At 47.4% G+C, this 27670-nt stretch overlaps 1 protein-coding gene across 3 annotated transcripts in view; it reads left to right on the top strand.

The window, feature by feature from the left end:
* The first annotated feature begins 615 nt into the window (after positions 1-615).
* NRG2 (neuregulin 2) overlaps positions 616-27670 on the top strand; it is a 175854-nt gene continuing 148799 nt past the window's right edge. For all 3 annotated transcript variants that reach the window (XM_032847559.1, XM_032847556.1, XM_032847557.1), the window contains exon 1: positions 616-1774. In XM_032847559.1, coding sequence (XP_032703450.1) covers positions 997-1774 — 778 coding nt within the window. In that variant the 5' untranslated portion in view covers positions 616-996. The remainder of the gene's footprint in view (positions 1775-27670) is intronic.

Genomic DNA, 27670 nt, shown 5'->3' with positions numbered 1-27670 from the left:
ACGTTGGCTCCAGTGGATCGAACTCTCTTGTCCCTTGCAAGGACCAGACTTTAAAACAAAAGAAACCATTTCTTCTGGAGCAGCCTCTGGCCCTGACAGACTCTGGCTCTCGAGTTGGCTCCCAAGAAGCCCCCACTTGCTTTAGGGAACAGCTTTTCTAAAGAAGGTGAGGTTGTACGGCATGTAGCCTGTCCAGCCTGGCCGCTGCTGAAAGCCCAGAGTCTTGGGCACTGGACCCTCGCCCAGCCTCAATGGGCGTCCTCAATGCCAAGAAAAGACTTCACGTAGCCCTAACTGTTTCCAAAATGACGCGTCTGGAACCCTTCTCCACCTCAACTCGGATCCCTAGAGCTCACCAGGCGGTGGCAGGGCCGAACACGTGGGCCCCATTAGGGGCCGGCCTCTAAGGTCCTCCCGGGGAAGTGGGTAACCTAGGAGGCGGAAGGCTGGCCCGCCACACCGAGCGTGGTAATCTCCCAGGCTGCTCCAGCCCCTGGCCAAAGGCAGGGACACGCCCTGTGCCCCACTCCCACGTTCATAGGACGGTGCCAGGATCCCTTTTCTCTACTCCGCCCTCTCCTCCCGCACTGTCCCACTGTCCTGCCCATAAATTGCAAGAGCAAAGGTAGCACGATTCCTGCGGGCCGCGACATCGGGCGCTAAAGCAGTGCAGTCCCGAGCTTCCCCTGCAGAAGCCGCGCTCCTCACTTGGTCCGGGGGTAGAGGGGGCGCGAGAGAGCAAGTGGGCGGGCATCCTATTCTCCGCATCCTCCTCCAGGTCCTGGCGCGCAGGGTGGGAGCGCCGCGCCGCTCTGCGCTGCGCATCGCGGCCGGCTAGCCGCCTGCCCCCTGCCCTAGCTGGGCCGCCTCCCCCGGCTGCCGGTGGAGGGCTACGAGGCGCTAACGTTACGCTGTTTCCGGTTTTCTAGCGGGCTCTGTTTCCCCTCCCAAGGCGGCGGCGGCGGAGCGGCGGAGCCCCCCAAATGGCCTGGCCAGATGCGGCAGGTTTGCTGCTCAGCGCTGCCGCCGCCGCCACTGGAGAAGGCTCGGTGCAGCAGCTACAGCGACAGCAGCAGCAGCAGCAGCAGCAGCAGCAGCAGCAGCAGCAGCAGCAGCAGCGAGAGGAGCAGCAGCAGGAGCAGCAGCAGCAGCCGCAGCAGCAGCAGCGAGAGCAGCAGCAGCAGCAGCAGCCGCAGCAGCAGCAGCGAGAGCAGCAGCAGGAGCAGCAGCAGCAGCATCTCCTCCCGTCCCGCTGCGCCCCCAGAGCCGCGGCCGCCGCAACAGCCGCAGCCCCGCAGCCCCGCAGCCCGGAGAGCCGCCGCCCGCTCTCGAGCCGCAGCCGCCGGCGGCATGAGGCGCGACCCGGCCCCCGGCTTCTCCATGCTGCTCTTCGGTGTGTCGCTCGCCTGCTACTCGCCTAGCCTCAAGTCAGTGCAGGACCAGGCGTACAAGGCACCGGTGGTGGTGGAGGGCAAGGTACAGGGGCTGGCCCCGGCCAGCGGCTCCAGCTCCAACAGCACCCGCGAGCCACCCAGCTCGAGTCGGGTGGCGCTGGTGAAGGTGCTGGACAAGTGGCCGCTCCGGAGCGGGGGGCTGCAGCGCGAGCAGGTGATCAGCGTGGGCTCCTGTGCGCCGCTCGAAAGGAACCAGCGCTACATCTTTTTCCTGGAGCCCACTGAGCAGCCCTTAGTCTTTAAGACGGCCTTTGCCCCTATTGACACCAACGGCAAAAACCTCAAGAAAGAGGTGGGAAAGATCCTGTGCACTGACTGCGGTGAGTCGCCCCCTTCCTCTCTGCTGGAGAAAGGGGGGAGGGGCGAGGTGGTGGAGAATGGGGGTGGGGCGGGGAGGTGCTGCAGGTGCCCAGGCCTGGCAGCGCCCGGCTGCTGGGGGTGGGGGGTGGGGCCGTCCCTGGGCAGGGCACCTGGCGCGGATGGGTGAGGGGGTGGGGGTTGGGGAGAAGGAGGATCAGGCTCAAAGTGTGCCGGGGTGGGGGGTGGGGGAAGGCGCTGGCCTGGGCCAGCAGCGATCTGCGGCTGATGTATGGCATGTAGAGCTGGAAAGCTGCCATCATAGCCCAGTAGCGGCAGGAAAAACGGCGAAGTCCGGGTGGTGCCGGCCCGAGGCTCGGTGAGTCAGGAGTGACCCTCGGAGGCCTTGCCCGCTCTGCTCCCATGGGCCTGCCTCGCTCCGACTGACCAGGGTCTGCAGGAGCAGCTGGGCAGACTCCCAGGTCGTGAAGGCCTCCGCTTACAAGTTCTCCTAGGGAATGACGGCCCCCGCCCCCTCCTTCCTCTCCGGGGCTCCGGTTCTGCTCATCCCCACCGCTGGCGCAGGCAGAGTTGGACTTTTTCTGCTACTGTTTTCCGTCCTCCATGTGGCTCGGGGTGTTTTTTCCTTCGTGATTGCCTGTCTTTGCTAAGCGGTTAGCCCAGTCTTCTCTTACCCTCCAGGACCGGGGAGTGGACACCTCTTTTGGCCGTTTCTGGGAGATTTGACTAGGTCTCTTGATAGGGATGACAACGAAATAGAGTAACTTACTTCTGCTGAATGCCGTAAGCTCAAGCTCTGACATCTTACTGGCAGGATGTGTGGACTGCATCTGCCGTCTTCATGATGTTGGGGCTGCACGGGAATGCAGGCGCTCAGAAACAACACAAGTGTGTAGATCTCTGTAGCCGAGAGTGGAGGTCTCCCATGTTCAAAGTCAAAGAAGTATCTGTTTAAGAGCTTTTGTTTCTCCTCCCTGAACGCACTTACTTCTCAGTGAGATATTTCAAACCAAATCGCCCCCATACTGGAGTATTTGGTGCTGGCTGGTCTTGGGCTTATTCCTGTTGGGGCTTCTTTTTGTCCCGTCTCAGGCTAAATTGGGTGCTTGCTGTGTGACTCTGGGCTGTGTAATCACTGAATTATGACAGATGTCCCGGAGGTCATCGAAGTTGGCATGTTTACCAGGTTACCAATTGGGTCTATATAGGCTTTGGGAAGCAAAGAATGTGGAACAGCTCATGGGAAGTTTTGCTGCCCTCCCCTTTTTAGATCAATGCCTTTTTGCGTTTTGGAAGCCTTCCTCCTCTCTCCTCCTCCCCCACCCCTGTCCTTCAAAAGACAAAATTTTAATTTAGTAGTAGTGGTTGGGTATCCAGGCATTATGTTAAACTGTGGCCACTTTAATCAGAAGACTCTTGAAGTATCTTAATGAGGAGGGAGAAACTTGGGTGGTAAGAGTGATTTCTCTCTCTGACATTGTTCTGAGGAATACTGTTGACTGCTCCTTCATGTTGGTTTTATGCTCTTCCCTGTTTTATGAGGACAAGTCGAGAGCAGTTAAGAGTTTCTGATTTTTTATTCTGTTAAGTATTTTATGTGAGATCCCATAGGGAGCTGTGGAACTGTATTGTGCAGCGGGAAATAGATAGTAAAAACATTTATTGAACCTTGTCCAAGGACAGCTTCTGTTTTGGTTCTCCGTGAGTTGCTCCCGCGTATGCACAGTGCACATCACTACATAATCCCTGGTCTGGTCCACTGAGACCCCATGGTCTTTGTCAGATAATCCCCTGTCTTCCTCCACCTACTTTCCCCCTTCCCTCCTTTGCAATTATACCTTGTTTGTCGTGGTGAGAGTTGAGGAGTTGAAGAGTTGAATGTGGAGATCACGAGAGATGTGGGGGTCAGAGATATTTTCTACTTTCAGGTTATGATCACCTCATTTGATGGAAGTGGCATGTGTGGGTCTAGTTCTCAGAAAGTGCCCAAAGAGATCCCTTCTGAAGAGAAGGCCATCCCATGCTGTAAATTGTCAAGAGACAGAAACAAGCATGGAAGTAAATAAACACTTCAGAATGCAAACAATTTGGCTTTGAGTTGATAGCGCCTAAGTCGGTGTCAGTTTGTGGAGGGGGGAGCTTTATATAAGGGAATTCGAAATTAAAGGACATATTTGTGAGAGGAAATTTGTGGAACTGGGAATTATATGTCAGAAGAGCGTAAACTGCATTTTCTTATTTTCTACCATGGGGTTAAGGAAAACACGTCCTGGTGATGGTATATTAAATAAGGAAACAAAATCATCCTAACTAACCACAACACCTTCCTTGTGCTCAGCAGGAAATAACTAACAAATTCATTTTCTGTTTTCTATCTCTAAAGAAAGCCCTCTGGGCCACAGGGTCATTGGGAACATTTTCTCCTTGGAGCAGATTTGCCCATTGCAAAATAGGGAAACTGGCACTCAGAAACTGTCATCATGCCTGTTATATTGAGCAACTGTGGTTGAATTGTTACTTTGTTTAGCCAGTTTCAGCTCTGAATGTGTCTGGATTCAGAGAGCTGTGTTTCCTGGGGAGATCATCTAGAAAGGTGTCTTAGGGTGGGTTAGGACTTTGGGACAATGTATCCTATGGAGGGATATTGAGTTTAAAAGTTAGCACATGTCTCAGTAGCATCAATGAGGGGTCATGCTAGACCCTTTGTAGAAGGTCCTCACGAATGGCTAATTTCACTGCTATTGTGTAATATTGATTTGAAGCCTGTGAAGTCTGGCTGGGATAACAATATCTGTCAGAGGGGTATTTTTATAGATCTCATGTGTATCATTCATCCAAAATTACTACCTCTGGTGGTAAAGAGTTGAGTAAAATCTTTGCATTTCTAAAAAGCTTGCATACAGGGAGGTGTTTTCTGTGCCTTTTGTGGAGAGGAAAAAGAGGAAAAAGAGAAAGCAGTCTTCAGGATTAGCAACTCTGTACAATGCTATAAAAGCATCCTGTTCTGCAACCAGTCCTGCATTTTTAACGATGGTTGCACATATTTTGGTATAATCACACCCTATCTTGTTGCTTTCCTATATATATGGTTTTAAGCTGTTTCCTTGTTGCATAGACACAGCAGATAGCTTAAGAAAAAAAAAAAGATCATTCTTCCTTTGGGACTTTCTGATTTACAGTTTTCTTCCAATGTATAGTGTTCTTTGTTGTTAAAGATGGAAAAGGTGTATTCCCCCGGGGCGGGGGGTTGGGGTGGTGGTGGTGGTGGTGGCTTTACATCCTTTAGGATAGTTTTATTTAATTTGACAACCAGAATCACATATTAGAGGAAGGTGGTTCACAAAATTCAGCATAGCAAAAGCGACTGCATATTTTTAAAATGCTGTTTATTTAAAGAATCTTTTCTTCCCCCGCCAGCTGGAAACCCAGCTGTGCTACAGCTTAAAGATGGGAAAGTGAAACTAGTCTAGAAACTGACCATTCCTAGCTGTGAGGACGAGGCTTGGCCATAGATTTAGGGGTAGAATTGCCATGATAATATCATTAGTTCTCTTGGTGCCTCCTTTCCTCAGCCAATTGCAATTCTTGGGGGCGGGAACCATATCTTATCTTTGAGGTCTTTTTCCTACCTCTCCAGCCTCCCCCCCCCCACCATGTTGGTACTGTGTCTGATGTGTACAGGGACTCTCAAGTGTCTTTTGAAAGGATGAAGTCAAGTGAAGTTAAAAAAGCAAGCCTCCCGATTAATACTAAAACAATCTTAACTCTCGGATCTGTGACACCAAGTCTTAGTTCTGAAAAGCTGAGTTTGATGATAGCCTTTACCTGTCGCTATGGGAACCTTTTTTCCAAAGGAGTCGTTATCAACTAGAGTACTTAACCACAATGTGTTTAATCATTGTGCTGATTAGTGTTAATGGGATTTGAGCCACAGAGACTAAAGGTCTTGCTGGAGAGGACTCTCTCTTTTTTTTTTTTTTTTGGAGAGTAGATTACCACTCCCTCACCCTCAAAACAAAAATAAAAATAAAACAACTCTCCATTTGAATTAACAAATATTTTGGGAGCTAGAGAGGATGGTATGTTAACTAACTAGGTGACTAACTTCTTGGTCCCAATCCTCTTTTCCATTTTTCATCATCTAGGACATTTTCATTCTATTTCCTAATAGCAAATGCACCGTTAGGGTTTTTTTTTTCCCTTTCTAAAATTGTATTTACTTTTCTGAATGTGTAATATATTTATATGCCTCAATCCAGAAAGTGCATATGAATATACGGTCAAAAGTCTCCCTCTCACTCCTGTGCTCAGCTACCTAATCCATAAGGCAATTGAAAAATAACATATTCTTGAAATGTGTATTTCTCTAAAAGCAAAACGTTTGTCAAAGTAGTCTTAGGTTTTTCTCTTAACAGACGGAGAGTGTTCATTTTGCCATTAAGTCAATTTTATGGTAAATTCTTCCCCAGGCAATACATATATATACATATGTATGTGTATGTATATATTTGTATAGGCACGTACATATATATGTATCTATCTATACATAAGTATATATTTGACTTAACCCAAGATCTTAATCACTACCCTACCTCACAAATGTAACCCTAGGCTCAAGTATGAAAATACCAAGGTGTTTTTCAGATACTTTGCCATTAAGAAGTTTTGTGTGACAGGAAATTTTGGGAGGAGTCTTCACTGGGATGCCCAAGAGAGAGATGCAATGATTTGTCCCTGAGCTTAGGGCAGCCCCTCTGCCCGTACCACGATTCTTACTGTTTCTCTCTCTCAATAACCTCACAGCAGAATCCACGAGGAAAATCACATGCTTCCATATGTGCAAAGAGAAAACCCCACAGTGCGTGATTGCTTTGATTTTCATTTAGAAGGCAAACCCAAAGACTTCAGTTGCTGATGAAGAGTTTGATTTTGACTGACTGTATTCCTATAGGCTGGTACAATTCTAGGGGGAATTATCCACTTGAATCTTGCTTTGAAGTACGTTTAAGGTAACGGATTTGAATGCAGTGTTAAAATTTCAGAGTGTCAGGGAATTGCCACTTGAATACTGAGGGGAAAAAAAGGGCAACAGTGGAAAATTTTAACCCTCTAAATCCTGGTGGCTTAGTGGCATCTGGCAATTTTGCCCACTAATTTGGAAAAGGAATGACAATATCAGTGAAGTTTTTCCCTGTGTCATCTTCAACAACTGGTTCTGGGTTCTTTCTTTTGAAGGCCTGACGTGGTGGTGGTATAATTTGAGCCAAAGGTAAGAGAAATTTCCCTCCAGATTTTGAGTTTGGATGCATGCGTATGAAATGGGGATTTTTGTCTTACTCGTTTCTAGGAATTAACCCTCCTTTCCCACTCACTTACTGGAATTAGTATATAGAAATAAAGTGAGTTTATGAATTTCAAGAGATGATATAGGGAACGCTTTAGTAAACTGAGGAAAGTAGGTGAATTGGCTGGTGGAAGTGTTGAATTGTGATAGGTTTGTGAACATAGATTCTTATTTTTTAAAATATTTTATATATTTATTTGACAGAGGGGGGAAAGAGAAAGAGAGAGAAAAAACAAGCAGGGGAGGGGTGGAGGGAGAGGGAGAAGGAGGTTCCCTGCTGAGCAAGGAGCCTGGTGTGGGGCTCCATGTGGGATATTGGGATCATGACCTGAGCCGGAGGCAGATGCTTAACCAACTGAACCACCCAGGTGTGCCCCTAGACGCCTTTAAAAACAACAGTGCACCCAGGTGAATCTTGGTGAACTAGAGCTTGGTGGAAAGCTGTAGGAACCCTAGCAAATGTGGAGGCTGATTAAAAGGCGTTAGAATGACCTGTGAGAGGACATCCTATACTCAGGCAAAGAGCTGGGAAGCTTCTGCCAATCTGGGGTCAAAAGACAGAGAGTCACATTGACAGAGAGCATTTGTTGTTAATCAGCTGTGATATTTTTCGATAATTATGAAATGAGGTTAAGTTAAGGAACCTTCTTTCTCTGGCTAGCTGTGTCTGGCCAAGTGTGGCATATGAGCTCCATTCTGCAGCAACGTTCCCTTCCCACTCTGTGCTCCGAGTGAGCTCCAGGTAGCCTCTCCAGGGACCTTCTCTGGGACAGAGCCGGTTAGCTCCTCCCTGTGCCTCTGCTCAGGACCTGCTTGTGCAGCTTGCCTCCAGGGCTGAGCTGGATATGGTGAATACTCCATTTACCCTTGCAGATGTTTCCAGAGTGGCAGAGCATCCTGGAGGTTTCCGTCTTCCACTAGCAACACAGACCCCCAAGATGTGGTATTTGAGTTGTTTTTTATCCTGCCTCCAGAAACAGAATCTTTAATGGTCCTCTTTTGCTCTCACAGATTTCCCGCCTTGTGCTGATGACATTGGCTTCCCCCCCCTTCTCTTTCCCTCCGTGATCTGTTTATTCAGACTGAGGATCTGTCTTTGTCCTTTAGGCTCGGATGTTTTACTTGGTCTTGATCTTGATATCGTTCCAACTAACAAAAGCCAAACTGGGCTAACATTCCTCCAGACTGAGTGAGAGGAAAAGTCACTGCATGGCTGAATACCTGGTCCAGCCCCTGGGAGAGTCAGGACGTCATTAATTCGATTACGACGATGATGCCTTTTGGTGTCCCTGAAGTCGTATTACTAAAAGAGCTTTGCTTCAAGTCCATCTTTCAAATGTTTGCTTCCACAAATAATTCAATGTAGGTGCTCTGCTTCAAGAACGAGGGGTTTCGGGTAGTTGTATCAGACACAGTCCCTCTCATCAAACAATTTACAATCTGGAGGTACAAAGGAAGAGTGGCACTTCAATCCAGAATGTGATAACTGCCATGAGACACACCAGCAGGGGACTTTGGGGAGTAGGGGAAGCCTCTCAGAGGAAAAGAATATCATATTTAGAGGATTAAAGGAGAAGCAGTTAGAGATGGGATTCTAATACTCAGAGATAGTTGAGGTAGAGGTGGTTTAGAGATAGAGAGGGATGAAATGATTGATTAAATTGATTGCATGGGGAGAGAGCCACTTTCTCTTCCGCAGAGGGGTATACTTAAAGTATACAAAATAACCAGAATGACAGGGAGAAATGGGTAAGGAGTCTAGAGAGGAAGATGAGGGTAATATTTTCGACTGTCTCGAATGCTAGGCTGATGACTTTATTTGTAATTCTGTAAGTACTATTTGAAGGCTTATGTTAAAAGCAATTCAGTAATGTTTTGTAGTTACTGGTGGATGGGTCTTGCACATATTTTGTTAAATTTATCCCAAAGTATTTCATGTTTTCCTGATGCTACCGTAAAGGGTATTTTTGTTTAGCTTTGCTTGCCAGTTATTAATTGTTAGCATATAGAAATGTAATTTATAAAGCACTTATTTTGTATCCTGTGACCTTAAGACATTTGCTTGTTAGTTCTAGTAACTGTTTTTGGTAGGTCTCTTAGGATTTTTTTCTATGACTAAGTTGTCAGTGAAAAAAAAGACAGTTTTCCTTTTCCTGTTTGCCTTTTTTCTTTTTTGCCTTTTTTTTTTGTTCTTTTTCTTTCCTTATTGCACTGGCTAGGACTGCCAAGGACAGTGTTGATTAGAGTGGAGAGGACAAACATCCTTGTTCTAGTCATGGTGGAAAGGATTCAGACTTTCACTATTAAGTACAACATTAGCTGAAGGTTTTTCATAGATGCCCTTCCTTAAAAAAATTTTAAAAGTCTATTTAGTGTGTGTAATGACCAAGAATTTGGGCTCTACAGCCAAATGCGCCTGGATTTGGAAGCCATCCTCTGCATTTTCTAGCTGAGCGATGTTGGGCAAATTACTTTCTGAGTCTTAGTTTCCTATAAAATGGGGATAATGATAGAACACTTAATAGGATAGCTGTTCCTATTAAATGAGGTAATACATGTAGAATGATTAACATAGGGCCCCAATAATAAATGTTTAAAATAGTTACTTATTAACAAAATCTGACTAGACCAATGTGAGCAGGAAGCCTAGTAAGTGAAAATTTTAAGTTCTAGAAGTGGACTGAAGGCAGGCAAGGGGAAAATTTTCACCAACCACTCTATTTTTAACCCATATGTTCCTATTTATCTCCACTTGAGAGCCCCGGGCTGGGCTGGTGGGAGTGGTGATGAGAAGGGCGTGGGTTATGTGTGTGGTTTCAGTGTAGGGAAGTTCATGTGAGTTTAGGGTCTGAATGCTGGTCCTGTGGAAGTCCCAAGTAGGCTATCAGTCTTCATGTACCCATGGGTCTCGGTTGGTCAGTATTCTGAGAAGCCCACAGGTAGATACTGCTGCTGTTTCACAAATGGGATGACTAAGATCCATACTCCAAGTTTTCTTAGGAGGAGCTGCTCAAAGTCCCTGGAAAATAGCTGGAAATGTCCATCTCTCTTTTTCTTCCTTCCTTCCTTTTCTTTTCTTTCTCTTTCTTTCCTCTCTCTCTCCTTCCTTCCTTCCTTCCTTCATCTTTCTCTCTCTTTTTTTTTTTTTTTCCCAAAGAAAGCAGGTCCCTGGTTCATCCTGCTTTGATTTGGGGGTTTCCAACTCTGGGGATAGGTTTACACTGCATCATTCATATTCTTTCTTTGTTTCTACATTGGGTTCGGTGTGGATCTCATGGCTGACCAGGGACAGTGGGGTACAGGTGTGGGCATACAACAGGTGGCATTTTTGGAGTTTGTGGGACTGAATTTTAATTTTACATAATTGATTGATGTGCGGAACCTGATGAAAGTATGAATCTTTGCTCCTTAAATGTTTGTAGGACAGAGACTCTTTGCTTTGGCTTCTTCCTCTAAATATTTGTTGGGTATTATTAACCCTCAGATTCTGGGCTTGCCACATATCCCTAAGCTCAAGTTCTCCTGTTATTTTCTCATTCTTAGAGTCTTAGTATCTATGGCCTGTACCACGTATATGACACTTATCATTTAATGCCATGCATTGTTAATTACCTTTTGATAGGTCAGGTCAGTATCTTATCTCCTTTCCCTGACTAGAAGATCTTTGGAGGGCAGTAACTTAACATATGATAAAGTAAATATTTGAGTAATGGCTATTGCCGAGAAAGAAGGGAGAGTGGGTCTTTTTGCTTTCTCGACTGCCCACTTTGGCCGTAGATAAATTTCAAGTTTCCTCAGATGACAGCCTAGACTAAGGGACTAGAGCAACCATAGAAAGTATCCTCAGACATTTTGATAATAGGCAGAATTTGGCTTCTCTGTCATGTTTCTGTTCAGTTCTTTACCCCCCTTGATAGTTCATAGCGTTTTGTGCGTAATTCTTCTCTTTTCTTGAATTTTAGAATTATGACTGGGTGGTTTCCCTCACACATGTTAATATTTTGGCTTGCGTTTCCTTTCCGTCTTTTGGTTAGTTGGCATTCTGCAAACGATTCTTCAGTTTCACTTTGCCGTGGGAGTTTTTAGGATGTTCCTTGTTCGGGTTTCTCCCTGGAGTGTCCAGTTGGACGTGGTTACTTGGAGCTGCTCATGCTGCAGGCTGAGTACCTTGAGACGGAAGACGTATGGCTGGTTGTCATCTGTAGTAAGCGGAGACCGCAAGTTAGGCATTGTTGTACCTCTTGGCCTCGTAGGCAGCTTGGGCGCTTCTGGAGGCCAGGACTGGTTCTTACGTTGTGGTGTTATTTCCTCAGAGGGTGGGGAGGGGGATCCTAGTGTTTCTTCATGTCTCTCTTTGGCATGTTCATCCTCTACCATATCACTGAAATGAGGCATTGTCTTCCATCTGCTTGGCTAATATATTGGGTAAGGGTTGGGGTGGCTTTCAAGGGGAGGTGCTCCTCTAGCTCAGAGTGCCTAAGGACCACCCGTCACCACTTTGCACAAGGCCATGGCACGCAGCTCCCTGGAGTCAGTCCCTTCCATTCGTGCCTGTGGCCAGAAGTATAATCTCAGTACAGGGCCTCACTACGGCTCCTTAGGCCGGTGATGAACTTGACAAACACTGCGCCACTGAGGACTCTCTTTTGGAGGAGCTTTGTGTGGTTTTGGAGAGGAGAGTTTATTTACCAGTCAGGACTGAACAGGTAGATTAAAGAGATCTGACGTGTCTGACTTCCTGTCTCTGAATGAGAGAAAGAACGGCAGGCCTGCCTCTGGTGTAGCTTTCCCAGGATGGTCATTGGTTGGTTGGATGTCAGGGAATGAAATAATAAAAAGAAGAATTTTTTTTTTTTTAAAGGAAGAAATGAATCTCGGACCACAATGTGATCCAACTGTCCAGAATGAAGCTAAGGCCCACAAGCGAAGAGTTTCTTTCAAAGGGCACTGGGGCTTCCAAAGGCAGCCTCTCTGACTGCTTACTCTTAGTTGGTTTCCTTTTCATCGTTCATTCATGTGGATTTCCTTCTGAGAACCTCTTACCTGGGGTTTCCAACTCTCCTACCTTGCCCTTCTGTGCTCCCTACTTAGGTCTGCTGTCATACTTGCTTTTTTGTCATCATCGTAATAGCTGGTCCTCAGTCCCTATTCCCCAAAACCAGAGAAGTTGCCAGAAATTTCTAGTGCAACCTTTCCAACCCTTCCTCAGACTTTAGGTCTGGTGGACCTAGTGGAAAGATAATGAACAAGGCCTGGGACAGGGACCTTAGAGGCTAGAACTGCTTATGACAAATCTGGCTGAATTCCTCTCAGGTCCAGTTCTTTTAGGTAAAACATTTAGCCACCATCCCCCTCCCCAAGAAAGCCTCTCCCATATTCCAGGTTTCATCTGCAAAAGGGAATGCTTTTTCCAAAAAGGCTAGTAACATTCACGAGGCCCCCTAGTGACGTGCATGTTAAATTGTCTTGGCCAAGTACTGGTTTTTGGATGGCACTTCCCAGAGCTCGGCCCAAGTGATTCAGGCCATTACTGGGAAGAGCCTAGGATATGGAGGCAGGTGGAATCATACTCTGGGCCAAGCAAAACATTACCACTTCTGAGAGAAGCTTCTTGCTACTGGGAAAGAATCTAACTTGTAAGTTGAAGGGAGGCACATGGATGGTCCCCAGATTGGGAGGGAGCTTCCTGTCTTTGTTTCTCATTATGCAAATTATCTGAGTAGGTTTCTGCTGTGCGTGGTGTGCACTCATCTAACAGGGCAAGTGGGAGCTGGAGCTGAGACTAGTTCCCTTGGGAATATTGTTTTCACCTCTGCCAGTGCCCCCCCACGCCAGCTTTTACTTTGCCCACACTGGTTGTGGGCTCCTTGCTTCTTGTGTGTGGTGGCACAGCCTCAGGGCCTCTGGTGAATGAGCCTTAGGCCTGGAGCTTGTTGTACAGAGTAAGGATTAAAGGCATTGGTTTTAGATTCCTCTGTTAAGGGATCATGTCAAGTGGATAGAAGTTCCCAGAGGTTTGATGCTCTTCATTAGGCCAAGCTCACAAACTATATTTTTTTAAAGTAGGTACATAATTTTACTTTTCTCATCTCTGAAGTTAGATAATAGCCTAGTCATTCTAGAGGAAGAGTGCGTGTTGTCATTATTATTATTGGATTTTATATGAGAGACAGAGAGAGAGAGAGAGCACGCGCACGCGCACACGTGCGCACGTGAGTGGGGGAAGGAGCAGAGGAAGAGGGAGAAGCAGACTTCCTGCTGAGCAGAGACACCCCCCACCCCTCCCACCCCCGCCTCAAGCTTGGGGCTTGATCCCAGAACCCAGAGATCAAGACCCGAGCCAAGATCAGACTTGTCACCAGTTGAGCCACCCAGGCCCTCTGGCGCATGTTGTCATCAGACGAGGAAAGTAGAGAGGCACAATAGTGCTTCTCTGGCCCTGTGTCTCAGAGGATGATCCTCTGTGAGCGCTACTCTTTATTCTGTGGGTCAAAGATTCCTTTTTTTTGGAAGACTTTGTGACTGACAACTGTGAGTTTGGGGAAGGGGTCATGGCTGGATTGCCGTGGACCCGTTCACCCTTAAAGACTGAGGCTGCGCTGTGTCTCCTGCCTATGGTTCTTCCAGTGATGTGTGTGTTCTCTTTGGTTCTTTCCCCTCCCATTTCCTTCTGTCGTTCTGTCACTGGCTCTTCTTTTGACCCCTTGGAAAGGGTACAGTGCCTAAGGGCTGTCCTTGGTTCTCTTCTCTTGACGCAGGGAGTCGGTGCTGAAGGTTCAACCATGTACGGCATCTTGGTTAAGAGGCCATGCTCTGGGGGCACCTGGGTGGCTCAGTGGGTTAAGCCTCTGCCTTCGGCTCGGGTCATGATCTCAGGGTCCTGGGATCGAGCCCCACATTGGGTTCTCTGCTCGGCGGGGAGCCTGCTTCCCCCTCTCTCTCTCTGACTACCTCTCTGCCTACTTGTGATCTCTGTCTGTCAAATAAATAAAATCTTAAAAAAAAAAAAAAAGAGGCCATGCTCTGGAGTACTCTGAAGGGTAGACCTCCCAGCTCTATGACTTTGGGCAAATTTATTAACCTCCTTTTGCTTCAGGTTCCCCAGCCATAAAATGGGGCTAATAAGAATACTTGTCCTCATGGGGTAAGGTTTCAGGGAACTCCTCACGTAAAGTGCTCCGAAAAGTGCCCACTTGGGGAAGAAAATGGCAGGTTAGCTGGAATTCCCGTTAGTGACATGTCTGTTGTTGTGGAAAGAAAATGGCTTTTCATTTTCATCCTGATATTTGTTAAAATCCTGGCTCTGTTCCTCATAAGCTCTGGGGACTAGGGAAGGTCACTTGATTTTTCTGAGTCCTCCCATTTCCAGCTGCCTGGGGCACATTGTTTCAGGCCTCTGTCGCTGCCTGATGAAGCACCCCAAAATGTGGTGGCTTCAGACAGCAACAATTCTTTGTCATTATCTCTCACAGTCCCAGGGATTGACTGGGCTCAGCTAGGAGGTTAGTATCTTTCTTGTCCTTTTGGTCACAGGGTGGCTAAGCAGTCAGACGGTAGCTGGGACTGGATCACTTCAAAGTTTCCTCTTGACCTGTCTAGAAGTTGTTGCTGGCTCTTCTCATCTGGGAGCTTAGCTGGGGTTAAGGGCCAAGGACTTTGCCTGGGAGGATCCTGAGAGGGGGCCAGGAAAATGCTGAGTTGTCTTTTATGATCTAGCCTCAGAAGTCACTTCTACCACATTCTGTTTGTGAGAAGAGAGTTAGTTACTAAGCCCTGACCAGGTTCAAGGGGAGCAGACTTAGACTACTTCTTGGTGGAGGGATTGTCGAAGAATTTGTGGATATGTTTTGAAACCAGTACAGTCTGCTTTCTTTTTTTCTTTACTTTTTATGATTTATTTGAGAGAGAGACAGAGACAGAGGGGCAAAGGGAGAGGGGGAGGGAAGAGAATATCCTAAGCAGATTCTGCCCTGAGCGTGATCTCATGACCCAGAGACCACGACCTGTGCTGAAACCAAGAGTTGGAAGCTTAACTGACTGTGCCACCCAGGCGCCCCTACAGTGTGCTTTCTGGTCACAAACTATTGATATGAAAAATACGCTCATCTTTACCCCAAATCTTACTCCTTCAAAAAAGGCTTATCTATGCTGGCACCAGGCTCAGGCCTGGGGCCAGGGTCTCACCCTCTAAATCAGGTGTAGGTGCCGATGGGGCTTCTCTAAGTCAGTTCCTTGGGTGCAGCAACTTGAGCCTTATTCCTCTTGACTTGAAGAAGTGAACTATAGAAACAAGTTCTCTGACTACCCTCCCCGCACCCGTCTACTGTCTCACAATGCCGGACTAGATGTAGGGGAACTGCTAAAAATGCCCCTTTTTAAAAATTGGTAATACGTAAATATTGTGGAGGACTTGAATTTTGAGATAATTTTAAGCTTAAAGGAAAGTTGCAAAAATGGCACAAAGACACTCCTTTGCCCAGCTTCCCCGAATTATGCAACCACGTGAACTTATCAAAACCAGAAAATGAATAATAGTATTGATGTAATACTATTAACTAATCTATAGACCTTATTCACATTTGGCCAGTTGTCTTACTAATGGCTTTTTCCCAGTCTAGCGTCCAATCTAGAATCTCCTATCACCTTCAGCTGTCATGTAGATATTCTAGCTGAGGTAGATATTCCCATTTAGAAAGGGGGATAAAGAAGATATGGTCCATATACACAATGTCCACTGGTACATTTCACAGTTCTGAGATCCAGCCCGGCATGTGAATAGGCTCACGTCTGGGAACGATTCTCCACTATTCTTGGTTTGATCCTATGGGCTCCACGTTTTGCCCTCTAAATTCGCCTTCCTTTTCCCTGAAATACGGCCTGGGTCTGCAAGCTAAGGACTCGTCTCAGTGTTCTGTGTTCTTTCAGGTGATGGTCAGTCAGGTGCAGCCCCAAGAGGAAACCCAGGAAAGGCACAAAAAACCAAAGGTTACTAGAGTCACTGGTCCTAGAGAAGGGGTCACCACATGCTGTACAGGGTCGAGAGAACTTGCCACATTTCGGTCAGATGGTACAAGACAGAAGAGCACAGACAGCATTAGGCCCGAGACCTTATTGAGATTTCCTTGGGAAGAGAGAGCCAGGGCAGGATGAATTGTTGAGGACTGGCTAGTGTGAAGAATTCTGGTGGTCTCTAAGCTATAGGGGTGGTTGGTGCCTGCCTGCCTGGCTCCTGGTCCTGGGATGATTAAGGGGCAGACAGAAGAGGGACGGCTCTGCATTGGTTATTGCATATCAAAGGCTTGCTCCTGATTGAGTGTTTTGCTATCTCTAAGAAGTGGCTAGCCCTGATGGTGCAGTCTCTCCAGACAGAAAGAGTTTTTCAGATGTGCAGACATCCTATTACATAGAAAAGGAAAACTCTATAGAGTACACTCAGCCAGCTTCCTTCTTATAGATGTTTGGGGACCCAAAAGGCTTTTCATTTTGTAGTGCTTGGTCCGGGCTAGTACACTTCTTTTTTAAAATGTGCAGTTTGCCTATGAATCTTACTGGAGTTCACTACTTTAGATGAAAGTCACACTCTCAGATTTTAGCAAGCTAAGCTCTTCTCTGCCTTGAGCTCCCTGTGGGCTGCTGTGAGATGACACCCTCAGATTAGTGGAATTCCTGTTCTTGAATGGAAAGGACCTGGGAGGCGTGTCCTTAAGATCCTTAGAGGGCCTTTTGTCTAGCTCAAAGGTTCTTGGAGACGTTGCCTTTTGTCCTATGCTGTATAGGACACACCCGTCTTCGATAGTGACATTGATCTAGACTTCCAAACCACTGGGAACCTCAAAATCCATAATCTTTGGTTCCTTTCTTACCTTCATCCCCTATGTTCAGTACATTGTCAAGCTCATGACAGTTTTTGCTACTGCAAAGTTTCTTCAATCCAATTCTTTCCATTCATGTTGCTCTAGTTGGGTACTTGTACGTCGCCTAGACTATCACAGTCACTGCTAAATGGAATTCCCCATTTTCAGAGTCTCTGCTCTCCTCTATCATCTCTCCTGGAATTCGCTTTCTAAAACAAAGTAATTACGTTTGCCCAAAACAGAAGTCTTCATTAGCTTCTTACTGCTTGGAGAATAAAGTGCAAATGCCTTCACGTGACATGTGGGGCCTTCCACAGTTTGACCCCGCCTGTCTTTAAGCCTGCAGCCCACTCTGCTACCCTTACTCTTTGCTGCAGCCAGGATGGACTGTTCTGAAAATTTAGGAAACATTTTACATTTTTCTTCCTTAGCGCTTCTATACACTCTGTTTCCTTGGCTTGGTATGCTTTTCCTTTCTTTCTCAGGTGCTAGCCTCCTCATCCTTCACAGTTCAGCTCAGATCCCATTTCTCCTCAAGGCTTTTTCTGATCCCCTCAGTCTGAATGAATCATGGCATCCTTTATGTTTCCATAGCTGTTCATAGCTCTTCCGTAATCACACCGGTCTGTTCTATCATTTAGTGTAGTCAGATCTGGAAGCAGCGCATGTGTGTGTGGTCCCTAGACTATGAGCTTCTTGAGTGTGAGATGGAACTGCAGCAAAGGCTGTTTCTGTCTCTGACTTATTATTATCTTTTTGTGTGTGCCTTAGTTAAGTTAGATGGCTACCAACTGTCTGATGACTTGAAGAGAGAATGAATTTTACTTTAGGATTAGAACTGGCTGTTAGGGAAAAGAAGGGCCATCTGCACCCCAGTGTTCATAGCAGCAATGTCCACAATTGCCAAATTTTGGAAAGAGCCAAAATGCCTTTCAACAGACGAATGGATAAAGAAGATATGGTCCATATGCACAAAGGAATATTACTCAGCCATCAGAAAGGATGATACCTACCATTTGCATAAACATGGACAGGTCTGGAGGAGATTATGCCAAGTGAAATAAGCCAAGCAAAGAAAATCAATTATCATATGGTTTCACTTACTTGTGGAACATAAGGAATAACATGGAGGACATTATGAGAAGGAAAGGAAAAGTGAGTTGGGGGAAATCGAAGCAGGGAGACGAAGCATGAGAGACTGTGGACTCTGAGAAACAAACTGAGGGTTTTGGAGGGGATGGATTGAGGGATTGGTAGGGCCTGGTGGTGGGTATTAAGGAGGGCATGGATTGCATGGAGCACTGGGTGTGGTGCATAAACAATGAATCTTGAATCACCGAAAAAATAAAATTAAAAAAAAAAAAAAAGAACTGGCCAGTAGAATAAGCATCTGGTTCCTGGAAGGAGATTGGCCTGGGTATATTATACATTGGCAGAGATATACAAGGGGGTAAATTGAGGCAGCTGCTTCAGATGCAAATAGGGGTTGGTTTAGTTAGAGTGCTATGCCAGACTCTTGACTGTTCTTGTTGCTGCTGTTGATAACAATTAAAAAAAAATCTCTGATATGTGGCCTAGAGTCTGTGTTTTATTAGCCTCTGTGGAAAACGCCTTGATTGTTGGGGGTGCTAATTACTAAGCACCTGAGATTGTTCAGAAATAGGAGAATATGGTTCTTTTGTATGCCAGCGTATGCCATGGTACTTGGGATGTTATAGGATCTCAATAAATATTACTTGAGGCAAAGAGTGAGTGGAGAAGTGACTTCTCCTCAGTGACTCTAGGGTACCTGCGTGTGCCATTCCCAAGGATCCCCGCTTGGAGAGCCAGTTCAAAGTTGGCCAAAGTTAAGAGAAGGCTCGGTCCTCCCAAGTGATTTATTCAGGGTCCTTGTGATCCTCAGAGCTTTCTGCACTGCCACGGACGAGTGGGGAGGACACTGGGGCATTCAGATGTAGACATAAGCGATCAGTGGCAAGTGAATGGCAGAACTGTGATCGAAATCAGGCAGTCAGAAGGGACAGGAGCTTCTTTTAGGCGGCCAAGAGGAGAGTCTGGGCTGTGTCCTTAGTCCAGGAAGAGGAGACTGTTCAGGCATTGTCAGCTGTTTAGTGGTTGTTTTGCTTTTAAATGATGAAAGCCCTTCCTGGAAATCAGTGTTTCTGGGCCTAGGCTCAGCCCACTGCTTTCCCCATGACCTTGTGCAGCCTGTGCTTAAACCCTGGGCTTTGTCTTGAGCTGACAAATGCTGGGTTCTCCTTTGGCTGTGAGAACTGGGGTGGAGGGAGTGTTACAAGCCAACTAGGTAAGTGGCATGGCATCAAAATAGAGCCTGCATGGGTTTCTAGCTTTTCTTGGGAAATTTTAGCAAATCCCAGACTGAGGGACAATCTGGATGTCTGCAGTGCAGAATTTCTCCCTGGAAGCTGGACTTCCCTGTCTGCTATTCTGAGTATCAAATCCGAGCAGCCTTGCTAAGTCTGTGATTGTGGTAATTGGATGGGAGGGGTTGGGGCAATTTAGGAAGATGATGGGGGCCTGACCTCTTCCTGCCTTTGAAATCCACAAAGGGAAGGGAAATGGGGAAAATGATAAATAGTTGATCAGAAAATGGGGAGTGCCCCTCCTAAATTAGGACAGCTGGCTCAGTGATACAAATGTTTTGCTGCCAATGGCCCTCAGGACCATTGCTGTGAAAACAGAAGTTCAACTCTGGCTTTGGGCAGCTCTCTCCACACAGGGAGGGCAGTGTAACCTCTTCTCTGCCCTTGCCCGGCCGTGGGTTCCTCTGAGGAAGTCTCAAGGGTCTGGAGAGAGGGGACTCATTGGGTCCAGGTTACTGGATTCCAGGGGAGGGGTAGTTCCAGTTGACAGGGGCCTCAGGGCATGTGGGTTTTTCTGCTTGACTTTTGGCTTGTCCTTGGAGACTCTGCTGGCCTGTTTTCAGGAGGACTGGATCAAGGTGACCTGCCTCTGTTCCCTAGATAGGAGAGTTGGCCTGCTTGGTCTCTCCCTATCCCCGAGAAGCTGATTTCGCTACAGGACTGGGTGAACCATATGGCAGCCCAGATTACAGGGATTGTTGGAGTTTGTCAACAGAGAGAGCAGGCTTTTTGGCTCTAGCAGATCCCCCAGGTAGGGTTCCCACACCATCTGTGAGCACAGCATATAGGATCAGCCCAATGGGTATACAGTCCCATGCTCATCCACTCCCTGCCTCCTAAACAAAGGGAGAGGTAAGTTTGCCATCAAATATTGGCTAATAGATACATTCTTTAGTTGCTTTATTGTTAGTTTATTTGAAGGAAGCTAAAGAGGTCTGGTAGTCATGTATCTTACTCTTGAGAGGTTTATAGTCTAGTTGAGGATATCAGATTAACATGAATCTAGAGCATGTGTCATAAAGCAAAAGATACATGATAATTAAAAATAGGGAAGATAGACTATAGAATTCAGAAATGGGGAGGATCTGTTGGGGCTGAAATTTTCCAGAACAGGGTTAGGCTTGGAGGTTAGTCTTGAAGAATGAATAGGTTTTGGGGATTTAGGAGGATAAAGGAAAGGCTTCAAGGCCCAAAGAACAATATGAACAGAGGTAGAGACAAGCAAGATGTCTTTGCAGGACCATGAGGAGATTAGTGTGGTTGGGGTAGAGATACAGGGGAGATAAGATTAGGAAAGCAGGGCCAGACCAGATTAAAGACGGTCTCCAGAGACAGGCTAAGGAGCATGGACTTGGTTCTGGAGGTGATATGGCCCCATTGTAGGTACCGGTGCAGATATGATATGAAGGGAGGAATGTTTGCAAGTACTTTGTATACACAAGTCAGAGTAGACTGGAGTTGTGGAGAGATATATGTTCCAGAGATCAAGGAGGGATTTATAAAGTCCTTGAAGCCATGGCAACTGGGGGGGAAGAGGCAGGTAAATTATGTTGTTTCTTTCCAGAATCTGTAAGATTTGATCGGGAGCTGGGTAGCGCCTGTGAGAGAGGTCAAGGTTGAATCTTGGAAAGCTGGAAAAATAATAGGGCCATTGGCAGAAATGGAGAAGTTGTGAGAAAAAGTCATTGTAAGGAGGAAAATGATGAGTTGGCAATGATTTTATTTACTTAACAAACAGTTCTGTGACACTATGAACTTGGCACTGTACTAACCACTTCGTAAGTGTTAACTCATTTAGCTCTCATCAAAACCACATAAACGCAATACTTTGCTATTATCCTCTTTATCACAAAGGGGAAAACTCAAGCATGGAAAGGTTAAATAATTTGCCCAGCATCACGAAGCTATCAATAAATGGCAGAGCAAGCATTCTGAACCCAGGCCATCACTCTAGGCTCCCCCTTGTTAATGGGAGACCCAAGTAGAAACTGTAATAGGCAGTAGGACATCAAGTGCTTGTTAAATGCTGCTCTTGTGAAGAATTCTTTGTAGGAAATATAAAAATGGGGGCATGACATGGATATATCATCCGGGAGCTGGTACTAGGGAGGGAAGGGCACTTGCCCAGTCATTGTTAAGGGGCACTATGTTTAGTGCTATGAGAAGGGAGTACATTAAGAAGTGGGGGGACAAATGCATATGTGGTTAAGAGACACCAGAAAAGACTTGAACAAGAAGGAGATGGGATTGTAGATTGCAGATACACCTTGAGAGATGGGTCAGGTTGGACTTCAATAGTTGGTTGTAGGGGAAGACCATCCCAGATAGAGAGCAAAGCTTGAATAACATCATGGAAGAAAGAAAGTTCAGAATGTATTTTGGGACCAGCATGGGCCACAGTACTTAGCTCAATAAATGTTTGCCCTGGGATGGGAGGAGGTTTAGTGGGACTGCAACACAGAGTTGGACAGAGAGGACTGGCTCCCTGGAGAGAGGCCTGGAGCCTGTGAGAGAGGAGCGCGCATTGGAGACATCCGAATTCCAAGTCCACAGCTTACAAATGAGATGTGGGGTAGCTGATTCCATCAGGACAGAGGACTCCTGGAGGGAAGCAGAGAGTTGAGGATGGAGCCTTTTCGTTTTATGCATGTGGATGTGTAAGCTAGTCTTCCTTTGGGATGAGCCTGAAGAGTTCCTAAAAAGAGGCCTTGTGGGTTGGCTTGTGGGCTGTGGTTGTTTGTGTCCTGGATTGGGACACCATTTCTGGCTCTTGGCCTCTGCTCTTCCAGGGTCTACGAGCCACCTGGAGTAAGTGCATTTCTCATTGTCACGGTTCCCTGAGTAGATGTAGACCAGGATCCTAGGCCCCTCCTGTCTGGACTGAGGAAGGAATGAAGATATGACACCATAGGCACGTCATGGGTGCAGAGATGACATTTCAGGGACACACGGCTTCCCTGTGTGTTGTGAAACTTGATGTGGTTGAGATTGCACTCTCTCGTGTCATGGGCAGTGACTTCCAGTATTCCGTAGCCCCTGAGACCTTCAAGGATCATTCTAAGGAAGACAGTGTTGAGTAGGGACAGAACTTAAAAACACAGAGGTCAGGCACGACTTGTGGACAGGCTGGGAGGATCTAACCTCACACTTCATCTCATGAAAAAAGACAGCACAGTCCTAGGAGCGAGATGTCACTTTGAAGTACCCGATTTGCCACTCACTAGCTCTGTGACCTTGGGACAACTGACCTTTATGAGCCTGTCTCCTTAACTGGAAAATAGGGTTAATGGTATTGGCTTTTCTTTCCCAACAAGGGTATAAAGGTATAAAGCCCGTCTGCGAAAGTGCTTTGAGCTTGCGGAGTGCTGATGAGTACAGAGTGCTGTATGTGCTATTATTATTACAACTACGAGCCCTTTGCTCAGTTTTTAAGATTAATGTCCTGAGAGGGCCTTTTGCATAACCTTTTGCATAACCTTTTGCATAAGCATAACCTCTTCATAGTCCCTGTGCCAAGGACTGCAAGGGCAGGGTCACAGAGCGGGGGTTTGAGGCATGGCATGGAGTGTTTCCTCGGGCAGATGTGTCCAACTCCATCGGCCGTGTGAGGCACTGCCTCTACCCTGAACACCCAACATCTGGGAAACTGGGCCTGACAGCGGATGGCATGGTGGATGGGAGGAAACCATCTAAGTCTTTTCTTGGAACCAGCATGAGCCACACACATAAACTCTTCTCTTTTTTTTTCCAACACAAAAAGCTCTTTTATCTCAACCTTTGCTTGAGAAGATCTCCCTGAAATGCATGGGGGCATTGTGCTGCCTCAGCGTTCCTGACCCCCCCTGCCCTTAGCATCTCGACTGGTGTCATGGTCAATCCTTTCTCATGGCCCAGAGCTCTGCAGGCACAAGTTCGGCTGGGACACGTCTGTCCTGATCTTGCCGCGTCTCCTGCTTCTTGATCTCTGACGACAGTTTTGCCATCATTTCCTGCTTCCTCCAAAAGTGGAAGGCGAGATGCTTTTTGGCTCATGGGACGGTTTGCATTACCCTGGGCTGGGCTGTTTTGGGCTCTGGTGAATTAGCAGCTGAGGAGCTGGGTCCCCCGATCTCTGTCCAACAGATTCCTAGCCTAAACCCTTCCCATGCCAGGACAACCAGCACACCCTCCGTGGAGCTTCTCTTCCCAATGAATTCTGTTCCTGTTTTCTTTCACCCTTTGGAAAAATCTTCAGATTCAACTGCAAAGTCAGCGCTGCTTTCTTAGTGCCAGCTCTTGTGGTTCCAGTCTTTTATTGATGGTGTGGGGCCACCTGTCCCAGGTCGGGGTTGGGGTGTGGGGTGGGGGGACAAGGAGCTGCTGCCCTTCTGGCTGGCTGCTGCAGGCTCCGGGAACAGGCACCGCCAACTTGCAGTGACAAATGCAAAGGCTCAGCTAAAGGTGGCTGAGAAAGAGGCTCTGACCTTTCACAGACACAACTTCGTTGGATTCTCCCGACAACCTGGGAAGGTGGCCTTCTCTTCCAGATAATTACATTCTGGAGCCAGAGGTTCAGGACCCTCGGCCTCGCTAGTTAGGAGGGATGGAGCTAATCTGAACCCAGGCTCTCCAGGCTGAGCCAGTCTGGAAACAAAGAGCAGTGATAAGGGGATTACTGGCACTTACTGATTACCTAGATATCCCCCACCCCAGCTAACATGGAGATGCAAGAGATGACTGGATAGGGTTCTTTAAAGAGTTCTGGGTTTTTTTTTTCCCCTTGCCCCATTCTGGGAACGGCTAGTGACCGTGGCCCCTGGTTGGAGCTGTCCTGGGTGGCTCAGCCTCTGATTGGCCCTCCGGCCTCTGCTTCCAGAGCCTCCCGATTCAGGTCAGATGCTGCGTGGTGCCCTAGAAATAACGGGGTTTCTAGCCCAGCGTGCCTCCCTGGAGCCCCCCGGCCTGCTAGGCCAGCGTTTGCAGCACCCGTCCCCCCTGCCACCTTCCCCCCTCAGCTGTGTTTATTTCTATTATGTCATTTGCTTATTATAGGCAGTCTGCTAAGTGTCAGCTATCATGCCCCCGTGGTTCCCCTGCATTTTCTTCTCCCCATCCTCCCCAGTGCTTTGGAGACTGTGGGCGACAGGGACCCAGGAGGCAGCATTCTAAATAGGTTCCTTGTAGGGTTCTTCATTAGGAATTAAGCTTTTCTGTTGATTTTCCCTCAGGGTCGAGCTTTTGTTAGAAGCCTGGCGTTGTCAGTGAGGATCCTCTCTGTGGTCCTGAGAAGCAGCAGCCTCAAAGGATTGAAAAGAGAGCAAACTGCAGGGGGGAGGGCCTGTAGGGGGAGGGTTGGAAAAGGGGGTGTGGTGGTCAAGTGCTGACCCTGGATCTGGCAGCTTCTGTGTTTTGGTCTTCTGCTTCCTGTGACCTTGGCAAGCACTCGTCCTTTTAAATCTTTATGTCCTTGTGGTGATTCTGCAATTTGCACTAAGCGATGCTTACTGAATTCTGGTCCTAGAGTCCTAGCCATAGTTACAAGACAGCTAACTGGAGAAACTGCCCCAGAATCCAGGCCTGGGGTGGGGAGAAGCTGGGAGGTCAGATGCTTGGGCAGAGACTGAGGAGGCATCGCACTCTGGACTGCAGTGTATGAAACGGGGCAGCCTCTGTCCCCTTCCAAAGTTACCTCGGGAAGAAGTGGGGCTGTTTTTCCTTCTGAACCCACCCCTCTGACCCCTCTGTCTGTATGTTGGTGCTTCAGGACTTCTCTTGAAAACATCGCCGTTTTCAGTCATTTCCCTGGATTGGACCTGGTTACATGTGGGCCATCTCCCAGAGATCCCTTGGCATCTCCAGCAGACCCCTCAGTTGGAAGCAGTGCCCATTTGGCCTTGTTCTGACTCAAGCCGAGGGCAGAGGAGGGTGCGTGTTTTGGACGAGGTGTCAAGATGGGGCCCGGAGAGGTTGTTTGCTTCCTGGGGTCTCCGTTGCTCACTAGCCAGCAGCACATGGGCCTCTAGCTTCTGGGGGTTTTCTCTAGAAAGTATTAGCAGGGCTGACTTGATGGCTGCGTGTTTGGAGGGTTGAGCAAAAACAGTCTTGCATACTTCCTCGTCACCCCTTCCCTCCTGAACCACAGAGGAGCCGCCCTTGGTGTCCAAGGCCTGCGCTGCCCCCAAATCCATCCCTCCCACGTTCTTGGGATCCACATACTGTCCCCTTTTCTTTCTTTTCACTGTCCCTTCTCTGGCTTCATCTCTGCTGAATCCTTTCTATCCACTTTTCAACGTACTGACATCTCTCCATCTACAGCTCCCCGCCCCAGCTTTCTGTTCTCTCTTCTGCCAGACTTCTTGAAAGAACAGTTTTTACACCTTGTCTCTGTTGCATGAGCTCCCCTGTCCCCCTGTTTGGCATCCTTCCCAATCCCCACCCCACTAGAACCACTCTAAGTGAATTCCAGGTCCCTGAAACTCATGTCCACAGTCCTTCCCTGTCTTATCTCCTCTCTCAGCAGTTTGACCCCAAGAACTGACCCTGGCTTCTACTGCCGTCACCCTTACTTAGTTTTCCTCCTCCAGCTCTGGTCATCCCTTTCCGGTTGACCGGGTTTCTCCGGTTTTCAGCTCTTTCCTTTCCACCACGTTTTTGAATGTGGGAGTTCTTCAAGTCTCCATCCTAGGTTCTCTCTGTTTCCCCTACTGTCTCTCTGTACACAGCTTTCCTGCCTCTGGTGAGTGGCTGCCAGGACCCTCAAGGTCATGTGTTTAGCTGGAGCCCTTTGAGCATGAGATTCTATTCATCTTCTTACTCATCTTCTCTATTTGACATGTCACAGTGATCTCAAACTCTGCCTGTCCCAGACCGCACTCATAATGTTACCTCCTTCCCGAACCTCTAACAGTGTCCCCTTGTTTAACCACTTGGACTTTCTTCTTTGTCACTGGAACACAGCAGCCCCCCCTTGTTACTTTTCCCTCCTCCGTCTTTCTTGAATCTGTCTCTTCACTGATATCACTCATATCAAATACTGTTTGTCTTGCACCTATTTTATGAGAGTTGCTTCATTACAGGCCTTTTAAAAATTTATTTATTTATTTATTCGTCAGAGAGAGAAAGCACAAGCAGGGAGAGCAGCAGAGGGAGAGGAGGAAGCAGGCTCCCCTCTGAGCAAGGACTCTGAGCAGGACTCGATCCCAGGACCCTGGGATCATGACCTGAGCCGAAGACAGGCGCTTAACTGACTGTCACCCAGGCGCCCCTATTACAGGCCTTTTTATTAGTGCTTTTTGCCCCTTAGAGTCATTCTTCACATAGTGGGCTTTTACTTCTTTTCAATTTTTTTAAAAATTAAAACTTTTTCCCTCACATAGTGGGCTTTTAAGAACAGATGTCTAGTCAGATTTCACTCTGCTACCCCTCCTCTCCTTCAGTCCCTTTCTTTAACCATCACATATATGACAGCCACATCCCTCTCATGTCCTACAGGCCTGTGTGGTCTTGCCTATGTCGACATGACCAACGTCATCTCCACCCCCTTCTCTTCACTCTGCGCTTGGGTCACACTGGCCTTGACCAGATGTGACTGCTGCCTCAGGGCATTTGTATGTGTTCTTTCCTGTCTTGGAAATGCCCTTCCTTCCATCCTTCTGCACTCTGCTGAGATGTTACTTCCTTCAGGAAGGCTTTCTGAAACCCAGACTAGGCGACAGGTAGGCCACATCTGCTCACAGATGCCACTATCATTTCCTGATCCTTCTAGTACTTCCTCATGGTAATAACCAAGACATCATTTGACGTGGGATATCTATCTCCCTGCTAGACCATCAGCGTCTGAGGGCACAGACTATGTGTGTCACGTTCAGACAGTCCTTGCACAGTGCCTGGCACAGAGGTGGCCCCAGGATTGGTTCTTCTTATGGATAAATGACAGCTGAGCTGGGGAGGAGGGGTTAAGATGAATTTGCGGGGAGCTGTACGCAGACAATGTTGTCCTCCCAAACTCTCAAGTTAGAGAAGTCCCTAATAGTTCAGTGTGATAAGAATCACATAGTTAGCTTACCTGGTTGAGAATATGGGTTTTAAATATGAGGAGATGAAGGCCCAGAGAGTGAAGTCACTTGCTCAAGGTCAGAGAATGAGATAGTGAGAGTACAGACTCCTCCCGCCCAAATTCCAGGTTGGCCTTCACTCTCTCCTGCACCACCCCCTTCCTGCCTCTCATACAGGTGACAGCCTGTATGTTCCCCAGTTGCTGAACAGGGCTCTGGAATCAGGAAGGCAGATTGTTTCCTCCCTGCTGTGAGTGAAGGTGGCAGGTGGGAGCAGCACCCC

The sequence above is a fragment of the Lontra canadensis genome, unplaced genomic scaffold (assembly GCF_010015895.1).
Source record: "Lontra canadensis isolate GAN:19392208 unplaced genomic scaffold, GSC_riverotter_1.0 scaffold189, whole genome shotgun sequence".
Classification (NCBI taxonomy): domain Eukaryota; kingdom Metazoa; phylum Chordata; class Mammalia; order Carnivora; family Mustelidae; genus Lontra; species Lontra canadensis.
Note: the sequence above shows the minus strand (reverse complement) of the source record. Positions and strands in the feature narration are given on the sequence as shown.